The following is a 12,380-nucleotide window of genomic DNA, read 5'->3' on the forward strand; positions in this document are numbered from 1 at the left end:
TATTGAAAAGACCTGGTTCAAATACAGCCTTAGATACTTAAGCGATATAAATCTTAGGCAAATCTCTTAACTCCTCTAAGTCAATAAGCATTTATTAAGCACCTCCTAGGTGTCTGGTACTCCATTAGGTACTGGGAATACAAAGAAAGGTAAAAGACCGTCCCTGCCCTTAGGGAGCTCACAATCTAAGTAAAACAACTCTGTACAAATAGGCTACACACAGGATAAAATGGAAATAATCAACAGAAGAAAGGCACCAGAATTAAGGGCTGATTAAAAAAAGGCTTTCAGTGGAGGGTAGGATTTTAGCTGTGACCTAGAAGAATCCAGGAGGCAGGGATGAAGAGAGAGAACAATGCAGGCAGGGGTTCAGCCAGCAAAAATTCCCAGAGTCAAGAAATGGAATGTTTTGTTAATGAAATAGTAAGGAAGCCAGTATCCTAGTACACATGACTGGTAGGAAGGTGTATGTGGGGGGATAGGTAATGGGATTTGAACACCAAAGAGAGGATTTTCTATTTGATTCTGTGACAGGGAGCCACTGGCAGAGGACTGACATGGTTTGACCTGTGCTTTAGGTCAATTACTTTGGCAGCCTAGTGGAAGAGATACTGAATTGGAGAGAGAGTTGTGACAGGCATACGCATCAGCAGGCTATTACAATAATGCAGGAATGAAGAGATGAGGGCCTGAAGCAGAGGGATGGCAGCATCAGAGGAGAAAATGGGGCATAGGAACTGCAAAAGTCAAAATGACAGGCCCTGACAACAGGTCAAGATAGCAAGAGGTAGAAATCTGGGGGACTGGGAGGATGGTGTTGCCCTCAGCATTTAATTGGGACGTTTAGAGGTGGAGGGGAATGAGCTTGAGGGGCAAAGATAATGAGCTCAGTTTTGGACATGTTGAATTTAAGGTATCTACAATTTGAGATGTCTACAAGGCAGTCAGAGATGTAATACTGGAGGTCAGGAGACAGATTACTGATGGATAAACAAATCTGAGAATCATAGGCATAGAGATGATAACTGAATCCATGGGAGCTGATAAGATCACTAAGTGAAACAATCCAAGAAGAAAAGAGGATTCAGGATAGAACCCTAACCTATGGTTAGCAATTGTTCTGTAACAGAAGATGCAGCAAAGGAGGCTAAAAGGAGTCCATTCCATCACCCGTACTAATAGTTCATACATATGGGGATGGCTACTCATTCCTTCCTGGCTACTTTGTCTTTGGAGTTATACTCAGTCATACTGCTACAATTATAATGGCCTCACAGGGTTCTCTCCTCTTCTGCTATAAGCAATTTATATTACATAAAGTGAGAAATACAGTTAGAAATGCTCAGAACCCCCTTTAGGAATTAACCTCTAGGCAGAGGTATAACTCTTTGCCTCTATTTAAATCTATATTTATCTGTAACTAACCCCTGAGCTCTCTGTGGCTGAGGCAAATCCCCCTGCCCTCCTGCGTCACTGCCTTACCCCAAAGATGCCTCTGCCTCAGTGGCTCCCTCCTTCCACAGCTGAGTTCCTCCTGCCTGTCATATGGCTTGGTCCCCAGGCCAGCCAGGCCCACTTTTCTCTCCAGATTTTAACATCTGGTTCCACGAAGGCTCCTCACCTATTTGGCTTCCCCATTAGAGCATTAGTTCCTTAAGAGCAGGGACTCTCTTCTTTTTGCTTGGATCTGTATTTCCAGTATGCCCTGATGAACATGAGTCAACTTGGAGAAAGAACAGACTTTTTCTTGGAACTTTCCTCCAGTCTTTGAAGAAGTAGGGACATCTGGTGGCCTCACCCTTTTCCACCCTGGCTTAGGCCTTTCTCTCTCTCTCCTTGCCCCTGTGCAGCCATTTCTTTCTCTGCTATTGGGGACCCTATTCTTTCTTCTCTGCCGCCAGACTCTTGAATCTTTTAGGCTGTTTCATTTTTAAAAATTTAATCAGTAACAAAAATCTGTTTTTTCTCCTAACTCTCCAACAGAAGCAAAACAAAACATTTGCAACAAATACGCATTGTCAAGCAAAATAAATTGCAACACTGGGTTTTTCCAAAAAAAATTTGTCTGAATCTGCACCCCACATTTATCATTTCTTTGTCAGGGGGAGGGTAACTTGCTTCATCACTGGTCCTCTGAAATTGTGGATTGTCACTGTGCTGATCAGAGTTCTTAAGTCTTTCAAAGTTACTTGTGTCTACAATATTTTTATCGTACTATTCACTCTGTTTACTCCATTCCACATCTGCTCATACATGTCTTCCTCATTTCTCTGAAACTATCCCATCCATAGTTTCTAAACAGCAAAAGAATATTCCATTCCATTTATATACCATAATTTGTTTAGCCATTCCCCAGCCTGCAATTTTACACAAAACCCACAGAGCATAGACTTCGCAGTCAGTATTTCCTTTCATTCTCTAGCTTTCAGAGCCTTTTCACCTACAGCACAAAATCTTTGATACTTGAAAGATTCCATGAAGGTGTCTGGGCCTTGTTCACACCTGGTTCATGCCTCTTACGGATTCAATCAAAAAGCCCAATTCTTTGTAATTATTAAAGGGGGTATGTGGGCAGGGTTGTGCTGGAGACAGCTCTAACTGGCTTGTTATACTTTCAATGTGAGCATTTATGCCTCAGAAACAGGCATACCTACAAATCAAGGCTTACTTTATAGTTTTGTTGATTGTCCAGTCTAAAGTTAAAGTGTTAAAAATGCAGATTAAAATTAAAAGCAGGTCCTATCAGAGTATCAGCACACCCTTGTGTGTGGGACACAGGACTGTTCTGAGGATCAAATGAGATAATATATGTAAAGGGCTTTGCAAACCTTAAAGTCCTATATGTATACAGGCCATTATTATTATTATTATATGCTGCATGCTGCTGCTCTTAATATATTATAACCAACCTTCTCTGTAACATCATGAAATCCTACTCTAATACTGAACCGCCTGAGGGAAAAAAAATGGACAAAACACTTCAATTTCCACTGTATGAACTTCCCGAAGTTTATTTTCTAATTTCCATTTTTTTGGCTTGTTCTTCAATTTCTCCAATTGTCAACTATCTTGTTACCACTATATTATATGCTGCATATCAGAAATATCTTTCCTATGGAACTATCCCTCAATACCAGTTTTACCCAAAAACCTTTCAAGTGAATCAGTGATTTTAGGCAAGGTGTGTCAGTATACAGATTCTCTGCATTCATAAGTCAGTTGCGGGGGTCAAAACAAAAAGACTCGATGGAGAGGAGGAGCTTTTTAATCCTTAAATCTCTTCTATATCTATTCTACTTTTTCCTCTCCCCCCAACTTCATTTAATTATTATAAAGCTTTCTTTCACTCTGTGAGTCTAGAATTGGTACAGGAATACTGGGAGTTCAATTCAATACAATATATATGTACTAAGAGCCTACCATGTGTAAGCATGGTTAAGGACCAGCAGAGTGCAAGTTTCAGCAGGACTTAAAAAGCCAGAGAAAGTCCACATTATTAGCCCAGTAAAAGATGACTAGATGTTGCTGGTCTAAGGACCAGCCCAGCTGCATTAAAAGGCTCATCACCAAGAATGGCCACCAATTGATAGGGTTGTTTTTTCTATTGGTTACAGCAAGTCATAAAGACCACCTATTAAGACAAAGAATTATGATCTTGAAGTAGTGGCTCTCACTGACTTTATCTGAACTCTTCTCAAATCAGGATCTAATAGCAGATATTTACGAAAACAACATCTAGTCTTTATCAATTATCCTAATGCATATCATAGTTTGTGGATCTTAAAAGACTCAAAAGAGCTTTATAAAAGTTATTCATATCTAGGCTGTGTAAAATTAAGTTAATAAATCTTTGATGCTCTCCCATAGTGCTATATCATAGTGCTTTAACCCCAAGGGCTAATGAACATCTTAGGAGTTTTGGCTCATATATCTGGCACTACCAACAAATATATCAATGATAAAAATTAAAGCCTATTTACACTTTTGTACAACTTTTATGAAACTGTCTTTTCCAGTAGTCCAAACAAAAATTCCACATTCTACTAATTTTGCAAAGTTATTACAACAAAAGTTCTGGTACCGGCAATGACGGACAAATTTGGGTTCATTTACTTATAAGACTTGGTTCACTGGGAGTTACTCTTTCCCATTAGTATTCCTAATGCTTTTACCACCAATTCCCCCTCCATTTCCTTTCTCTGATCTCAACTCATTCACCACAGTCTTGAACTCTCCTCAGACTACTGTTCTGGCTAGCATCAGTGTAGCAAAAATCTGTGCTGTGGAAAATATGGAATATGCATGTGGCTCAAGCTGTCTAGTTTATTGGGTGCCATATAATACGGATTGTTATTAATATAAAGTCTCATATGGTACAAAATTAAGTGGACATTAAGCACCAAGTATAACACTAGAATTTGAGCAAAATGCTATTAACTTGGTTCAAGACTCAGCAAGCTTTAGCATTTATTTTATGAACATGTATTTTGGGGTTAGAAATTAAAACTCTAGGGAAGAATCTTATTTATATTATGGATCTGAATACTATTAAATATTTCTACTTTTCCAACTTCTGCCAAGACTTGAGAAGTTTGCTAGTAATGTTATTAAAACAACTTTGCTGAGAAAATAATATTTATTTGGTTTAAAAAAACAGAAGAGGACTCTTTGAATGCAACAATTTTAAAGCTTTCTAAAATATGTCTTAAGAATATGTCCCTATATACCTTCTTCCAAACTAAAGTGAAAAAAATTTTTAATGAAGTTTATTACCTACTGTACACTACCTGTTTTTTACACAACTTCTTTTTTAAAAAAATACAACTACTTAACATACACATGAACCTCAGTTCCTATCAAAGCAAACAAATCCAGAAGAATACATAATGATGTAACCAAAAAATTAAGTAACTTCATATTATGTCATTGCTAAAGAATATAAATAACCAGCAAATTAGTAGACTATGTTGTCACTTCTACTTATTACATTCTTTTATTTTATCAACTAGGTGGGAAAAAATCCAAACAATTAGCCTTTGGGTACAACAGGATAAACATAAATATAATTATGGTACTCTGTTCACACAACGCTATTTTGCTTTACCAACTACAAATAATAAACAACTGCTAAACAAACTTTAAGAAAAGAATTGTCAAGGTAGTAATAATCTACCACTTAATTGACCTTGATGGTTGTTGAGTGGTTGGTATAGGAACCTTATATAACAAAGGCTTCAGTGAAATTGGTAACGTAGCTAAACATCAATTAACCTGTAAATACATAAAGCCTATATTTACTTGCACCAACACAGGTTGCAGCTTCTCTGTGACTGACAGGCTGGTCTTTGTGAGCCTTTCACATCCTAAGATCAACTTGGTTCTGAACTTCCCTAAATTTAGCTAGCTAGACTGATCTTCAGAAAACAAACCATACATTCCCCTACTAAAGCCTATACTGAACATATTAAAGTATGTCTAAACGGTATACATTTCTTTTAGAAACCTAACAAAAAATTTTAAAACAGTATATTCTGTAAACCAAGTAACTCAATTTATTCCTCTCAACTTTTAATCTTTACATGCCAGTTTGTAAAACACCATGATACAAAATTATTTTAAGTAAATGCCTTCTTAAAGAGAAATGATAAATTTTTTTCCTCAAATAGTTCTGAATGAGAAAAAACATTTATGTTTTTTTCTTGGATTCTGACCAACTTAATCCAGCCCTGTGAATTCTGGGATAATGCTGAACTACTCTTTTATTTGGTAACATCAATCCTGACTTTCTAGCTTTGGACATTTATTCTGCATTTTAAAGATTTACAGTCACATATATACAGTCATAACTGGTCTTCAAGTCAGATGACCTGAGTTCAAATTCACTGCTAATACTTATTATCTATATGATGCTAGGCAAGTCACTTTAACTTCTGCATCTCAAGCAATTCCCTAGACCTTTCCTACTGAGTAAATAGATGAATCTAAGTACATAGATGAATCTGAGTACTGCTGCAGTGTCAGGAGTTCCTGCATCAAGAACGGATGTTGATGAAACCATATATATGAAAGAACAGGTTGCAATTAATTGGCAAAAGAAAGGAGGTGAAGAGGAAGATGAAAAAAGGGACAAAGATGTAGTTTACAAGACCAATAACAGAAGAGAATCTGACAGCACTTTCCTGAAACCATTTTTATAGGGAGAAAATATAACTTCATTGATGTGAGTACAAAAATAAAATTGAACAGCAGAGAAGCAAATAAATATTTCTTTTAAAATCCAATTTTATTAACCATATTAATTACATTCATCTCTAGGATAAAGGTACAGGATTTCTAAATTGGGTACCTAAGAATGCTAAATATTTCTTCTCAACAATTTGAGGTGACCAGTCAATAAGTTCTTTATATCTACATTTAAAAAGTAAAATAGTTAATATTTAGATAAGATATCTAAGCCCATTTAAAAATATGATTGTTTTAGTCAAGGTCTTCAATGATCCATAAAAACCTTTTTTTCTTAATACAAGTAGAGTACTTTGAGGTTGGGTATAGGGAATGGGAGAAGGATCTAGGTTATGAAAGATTTCTAAAACAGAAAAAGGAAACCTGAAGCTTTTATAAACATTTCTTTAAGGAGAGAATCCTCACAAAATCCTATTTATGAGAAAACCTAGTTAAATGATCACAATGAGCCAAAGAATATGTACATAAAACTAGACAACTAAATTTGGTTTTACACAATGTTTAAATTAATACTTCCTTCTCCTTAGAAGCACAAAATAAATATTTATGTGGGGACCACCCTTAAGCGTAGCAACTTGTAGGAGTGGCAGTAATGACTACAGTCTTACAGTCCTACTGGTAAAAAAATATTTACATAACTATGAGCCCTCAGAGAAAATTATTTTACTTAGTTATGTTATAAATATATAAACCTTTACTCTCAACACAAATATTCTAAAACATCATAGTGCCATTTTTCTTCAACATCTCAAATAAAATTAAAATATTAGCTGTCCTATTGCAAATATATATTAGCTGGTTTTCAAAAGAAAAATCTCAGTTCTTTATAATGATGGGAGAACTTAATGTTAACTACTTAACTACTATTTACCAAGAAAAAGAATACTAAGTCCCTCCCTTTATCCACCTCCCTAGGATGTGTCAGCATCTTTTATCAGGTTAAGTCCACTTCTGTGGACTTAATAAGTTCATAGGATCATAGCTTTAGAACTAGAATGGGCCTAAATAGTCAAATCTCCTTATTTTATAGATAAGGAAATTGAGGCCCAGACAGGTGAAATGATTTGTTCAAGGTCACATTGCTAGTAAAATCTGGGATTCAATCTCAGGTCCTTTGACTCCAAATTCAAGACTCTTCCACTTACATTGATTAGGTTTTACCTATATGAATTTATAGTTCTGTAGAGCCCCTTAGTTTTACATTTTCCACATTTACATAGCTTCAAAGAGAATTAAACTTTTGTAAATATTAAAATACAAACATTCCAAAAGAACCTTACTTGTTAATTATCAATTGATTAATATTCTCAGAGGCAAAAAAAATTTTCAAATAAAGTAAAAATTTTTACACTAATGGTAGGGAGAATGTGGGTAGTCTGAAAAATAGCTTTTTCCTTAATGTGTGTATCCTTATACTTTCATTTGACTAGGAGTAAATCTAATATTCAGAGATTTCACTTTTTACAAAATGAAGGCATATTATAAAGACCAAGGCATAAAGTTGAGAAAAAAATCCATTTTCATCATCTTGAACTCAGCCCATAAACTTTCATTCTTTGCACCTCAAGTTGGGAACAGGAAGCTAGGTGTTGTACAGGCAAAGAGGTGGCTCAGTGAATAGAGCTCTGGACTTGGATTCAGAAAGACCTGACTTCAAATCCTGCTACAAACATTTAATAACTGTACTCTTCTGGGCAAGTCACAATCTCCTTCAGCCTCAGTTTTCTGGTCTGTAAAACAGGGATGATAATAGCCCCTCCTTACAGAGTAATTGTAAGGATCAAATGAAATAATATATAGATATGTATCTATATGATTTGTATATATAAGATAATAATGTTATACATACAATGTAACGCTATCTATTGTATCATGCAATAATATATATTTATTATATAATATAATACAATGTTACATACATAATGTGTGTATATTATATATAAATATATATATATAAAAAACCACATCCCTTTTGATCCTCACAACTCTGTAAGGATGTGCTATTATGATCCCCATTACTAAATCAAAGGGGTTGTACCTATAGATTTCTACACTAATGGTACGCAAATCACATAATGTTTTTTTAAAAATTAGCATTTAAAAGGAATAAAATACAGTCTCCTGGAAAATACATTTACGTAGAGTACCTCATTCTCCAACAATATTAAAATGCTACTATAATTAGGCAGGGTACCCATCTTTGTTCTCAAAATTGAATCTGTCATCAAACTGGAAATAAAATTTGCCAACAATTCAGATTATTTTAAAACCAAGTGATTAGGCTAAACTTAAGGAACAAGACATGCTTAGAGGAAAGAAAAGAATCATCCATACTGCCCCATAACTGTTAGGCAAATAAAAACTCCCAATAATGCACCCAATTAGTCATGCCTATGTCTTTGTTCTATCTCAGACATAGTTATCACAAATTACACTGGCAATGGGAACATGAATGTCATTTTTAAAAAATTAAAGTTGACAGGAAATTAGAACTTGATAAATTATGGATGCAAAGCAGTTCAGTCTACCTTGGAGTCAAGAAAATCTGCCTGTTATAATAACAGGGCTGACAATATGACAGTAATTTAGCCTCTCAGAGTCACCAGTCAACTTTATAAGACTGTCAATATTAAAGAAGTTGCCATCTATGTCCATGGAAAGAGTTTCAATATGAGAATTCCCTATATTAATGAAATCACAAGTCCAAACAAACAAAAAAATCATACCTGGATGAGGCATTTGCTCACATCACTAGCACAGAGAGCTTTGTTACAACTCAGTGAGAGAGGGATCCATGTTAGGAATATCAGTATGGCTACAGTAGGTACAAGATACTGTGACTTCATGTTTCCTCAAAGCAGACAAGGGGTAATCCCCACGAAGCTCTGAAATAAAAAACTCCACTTTAATAGACAGTACTAGAGTGAAAATCAGTCTCCTAATTTCAAATTAGGAATTATTCCGTTGAATATAATTTTCAATAAAAGTTGATTAAAAGCTCAGTAATAAATAAAAACTTTATATTATAATACAATGTAAACTATCCACAGAAAGTTGGTACAATTCCAATATATCCCCACCTAAGTAACTTAGATTATATCAAACAGGTAAAGTTTATTTAAGGTCAGTTCTTCAACTTCGGTAATCATGCTTGAAAAATATATCACCCTTTACCTAATCTGGGAATAATGAGCTTCAAACTTATCTACCTTGGTCCTCAGACCAAGAAGGTCATTTGCAGGCCCATTAGGGAATATAAATAAGAGACTATTCACTTTCATCAACCCTCTAAAAGTTCTATTCTGGTTACTCATTATGGTATTAAAGGGATCCCATGTTTCCATAAAGTAGCATAGCATAAGCCCTGAAAGGTCCTACATCCATGAAAGGCTTTGAGTAGGGACCCTGTGAAATAGGTTACCATCTGAGGATCTGCCTAGCTAAATTTGGAGAGGCTCATCACCATGCTGGCTACAGGATGATGAATTTTTCCACCACAGCAATTCTGGAAGTTGATCAGCTAAGGCATAAGGAGGGTTGTGGTTTGTGTTAATGTAAGGTATATCCTACACCAACAAAAATCCAGCTTCTCAAATACATAAGCATTCAACTCCACAGCACACATAAAATAAAATGTTTTTCAATCATAGTATTATCAATGAGTTTTTTAAATGTAGAATATACTAATGCTGATTTACAATTATTTCATATTTTTATAAAATGGACCTGAACCAACACGACAAAAAAATTTACAATTACTTAACCTCCATGAGTTTCAGTGTCCATAAAATGTGGACATTTAGATTTACCCTACAAACTTTCAAGGACTATTGTGAGCCCCAAATGAAACAAAACGTATGAAGTGCTTTAAATGTGGTAGCTCTCACAAGCTCTCTCTTTCCTTTTGTAACCTATCATAACCTACACAAGCTTAAGTGAATGACAGGGTGAGGGGAGAGTTCAAAACACTAACTGCACAAATTCATTATAGATGAGGCACCATTATGAGTTCTTGAAAGACACAATAGGGCTAAAACTATAAGAAACCAGAAAAAAAGATGATCAGATGTAAAATATATATATAACTTCTTGAATTTATTGATACACTTAGGTGTATATGTGGGTACATTTTTAAAAATTTTAAGTTGGTACATTTCGAATTTAAAAGGATAGTTAAGTTTGAGATTTCTGTAATTACATTTACTATTTCATTCTAAGCATTCAAGTTTTGTAAGCCAACAGCAGGGAGAAATGAAGACTCTTACATTAATGGCGGTAAGTATGACTCAAAATTTAGAAAGAGAAAGCCCTGTTGATGATTACTAGAACCACAAAACATTCCCCAAAGGACGTTAGTCACCCAACTTTGTAACTTGTTAAACTACTCTGACCAAATGGGATAATTTCTGGAGCCACTGGCATGTACTTGTGGAGTCAGAATATGCCATTTCTAATTCTGGTTTTTTCCCTCACTAGTTTTTGATCTTATTGACACTACAAATTAAGGAGTATTTGGTAGGAGGTTATTTTTTTTTTTTCAAAAAACTTTAACAAATTTAGCTTATTAAATAATCTTTATTTTCTTAAGAGGAAACAATTTAAGCAATCGAAGAACAACACAAAATCAGTGACACATTTTTTGCAAATCCAATTCTGCCTCACTTAAATGTTCATTTGCTGATACCTAAAATAACTTAAGTGAACATCTCTCTCCCAAATCTTTCATTCATCGAACCCAATTTCTACTAAACCAAAACTGTGGACTAACTTGTAGCAGACCTAAACACCCAAGACAACCATCTTCCCGGCCAAGGCTAAGTCAAGTCCCACGGCTTCTGCCTTCGGGAGGAGACGTCGGGGCCCCGGCCCCGGGGACCGGCACTGGGGGACTGGCACCGGGGGACCGGCACTGGCCCCCAGGCAAGCCTAGCCTTAACAAAGATGTTCTCACCTTCGAATCAGGGCAGGGGCGGATTAAGAGGCTGGGAGAGGGAGGCCTACAGGGAGTTCAGTCTACAGGCACTTTCAAAGGATGGCTGGGCTCGGGGATGCGTTTTCTTTCATTTGTTTGGGGAAAGAAAAGGAAGGACAGGAGAAAGAAGGTGGGAAGGACGGGAGCAAGGGGAGAAGGAGAGAGAGAAGGGGGGAAGGAGGGGAGTAAGGGGAGAAGGAGAGAGAGAAGGGAAAGGGAGGAGATAAAGGAGGGAGGAAGGGAAGGGGGAAGGGGAGGTCTGGGGGCCTGGATTCGCAGCTCTTTGGGTTCAGACAGAGAAGGATGCCCACGAGAAAGAATGAATGTCTCAAAAGGATAAAAGAAGCGCGGGCCGAGGGACCCAGGCACCCCACTCCCCCCACTGCGGCTACTCAACTCGACAAACATCTAAGGGAGTCCTGCCTTTGGACCGACCCGGGCCCAGGCCGGGCTGCAACCCCGCTCCCCCCGCGGCCGCCGCCCGCCCCGCTCTCCTCCAGAGGCCCGGCCAGGCCGCTCCCCGAAGCCCCGAGTTCCCCTCACCGTGAGGCGCGGCGCGGCCGGGCCGCCCTCCCTGCCCTCGGTCCCTCTTTCCCACTCGGAGCCGGGGGAGCCGGGAACTTGGCCTTGGGGAAGCAGCGCGTGCAGATGCCCCAGCCCAGCCACCCCCGCCCCCTACCTCTCCCGGGCACCGCCCCCCCTCGGCAGCCCCCCTCCGCAGAGCGGGGCTGCCCCGCCTCGGGCACCTTAAAGAGACAGGGCCCTTCTCCTCTCCTCTTCCTCGCCCACGAGGCTGCTCTGGCTCCGCCAACCCCCCCACCCCCAAGCCTTCCTCTCCAGCCCCCCTCCTCTCCTTCTCCAGGCCCCTCCCTCTCCAGCCCCCTCCTCTCTCCCTCTCCTGCATACCTTTTCTCTCGTTCCCTTTCATTCCCTCTTCCTTCACCCCCAATCCTCTTACCCTCTCTATGAGCCGTATCCCCCCAGTCCTTTCTTGCCCTTTTCCTCTCTATAACCCCTGACCTCTCCCTCTGTCCTCACTTCTAGGGCACATTCATCACGCAGCATGCCTCCACTCTCCCAAGCTTACCCTTCTCCCTGCTTACCCCTTTCTCTCCATTGCCTTCCCCACTCCAGCAGTCCTTACCCCACCTCCAACTTTTTGAAA

At 38.2% G+C, this 12,380-nt stretch overlaps 1 protein-coding gene across 1 annotated transcript in view; it reads right to left on the minus strand.

The window, feature by feature from the left end:
• TWSG1 (twisted gastrulation BMP signaling modulator 1) overlaps positions 1 to 11,928 on the minus strand; it is a 54,376-nt gene extending 42,448 nt beyond the window's left edge. Inside the window, exons 1-2 of the mRNA XM_072604243.1 lie at positions 11,759 to 11,928; positions 8,970 to 9,128 (exon numbers count right to left, since the gene is read on the minus strand). Of these exons, the coding sequence (XP_072460344.1) occupies positions 8,970 to 9,089 (120 nt within the window). The 5' untranslated portion in view covers positions 9,090 to 9,128; positions 11,759 to 11,928. The remainder of the gene's footprint in view (positions 1 to 8,969; positions 9,129 to 11,758) is intronic.
• Between the last annotated feature and the right edge of the window lie 452 nt (positions 11,929 to 12,380).

Source organism: Notamacropus eugenii, chromosome 4 (assembly GCF_028372415.1).
Source record: "Notamacropus eugenii isolate mMacEug1 chromosome 4, mMacEug1.pri_v2, whole genome shotgun sequence".
Classification (NCBI taxonomy): Eukaryota; Metazoa; Chordata; class Mammalia; order Diprotodontia; family Macropodidae; genus Notamacropus; species Notamacropus eugenii.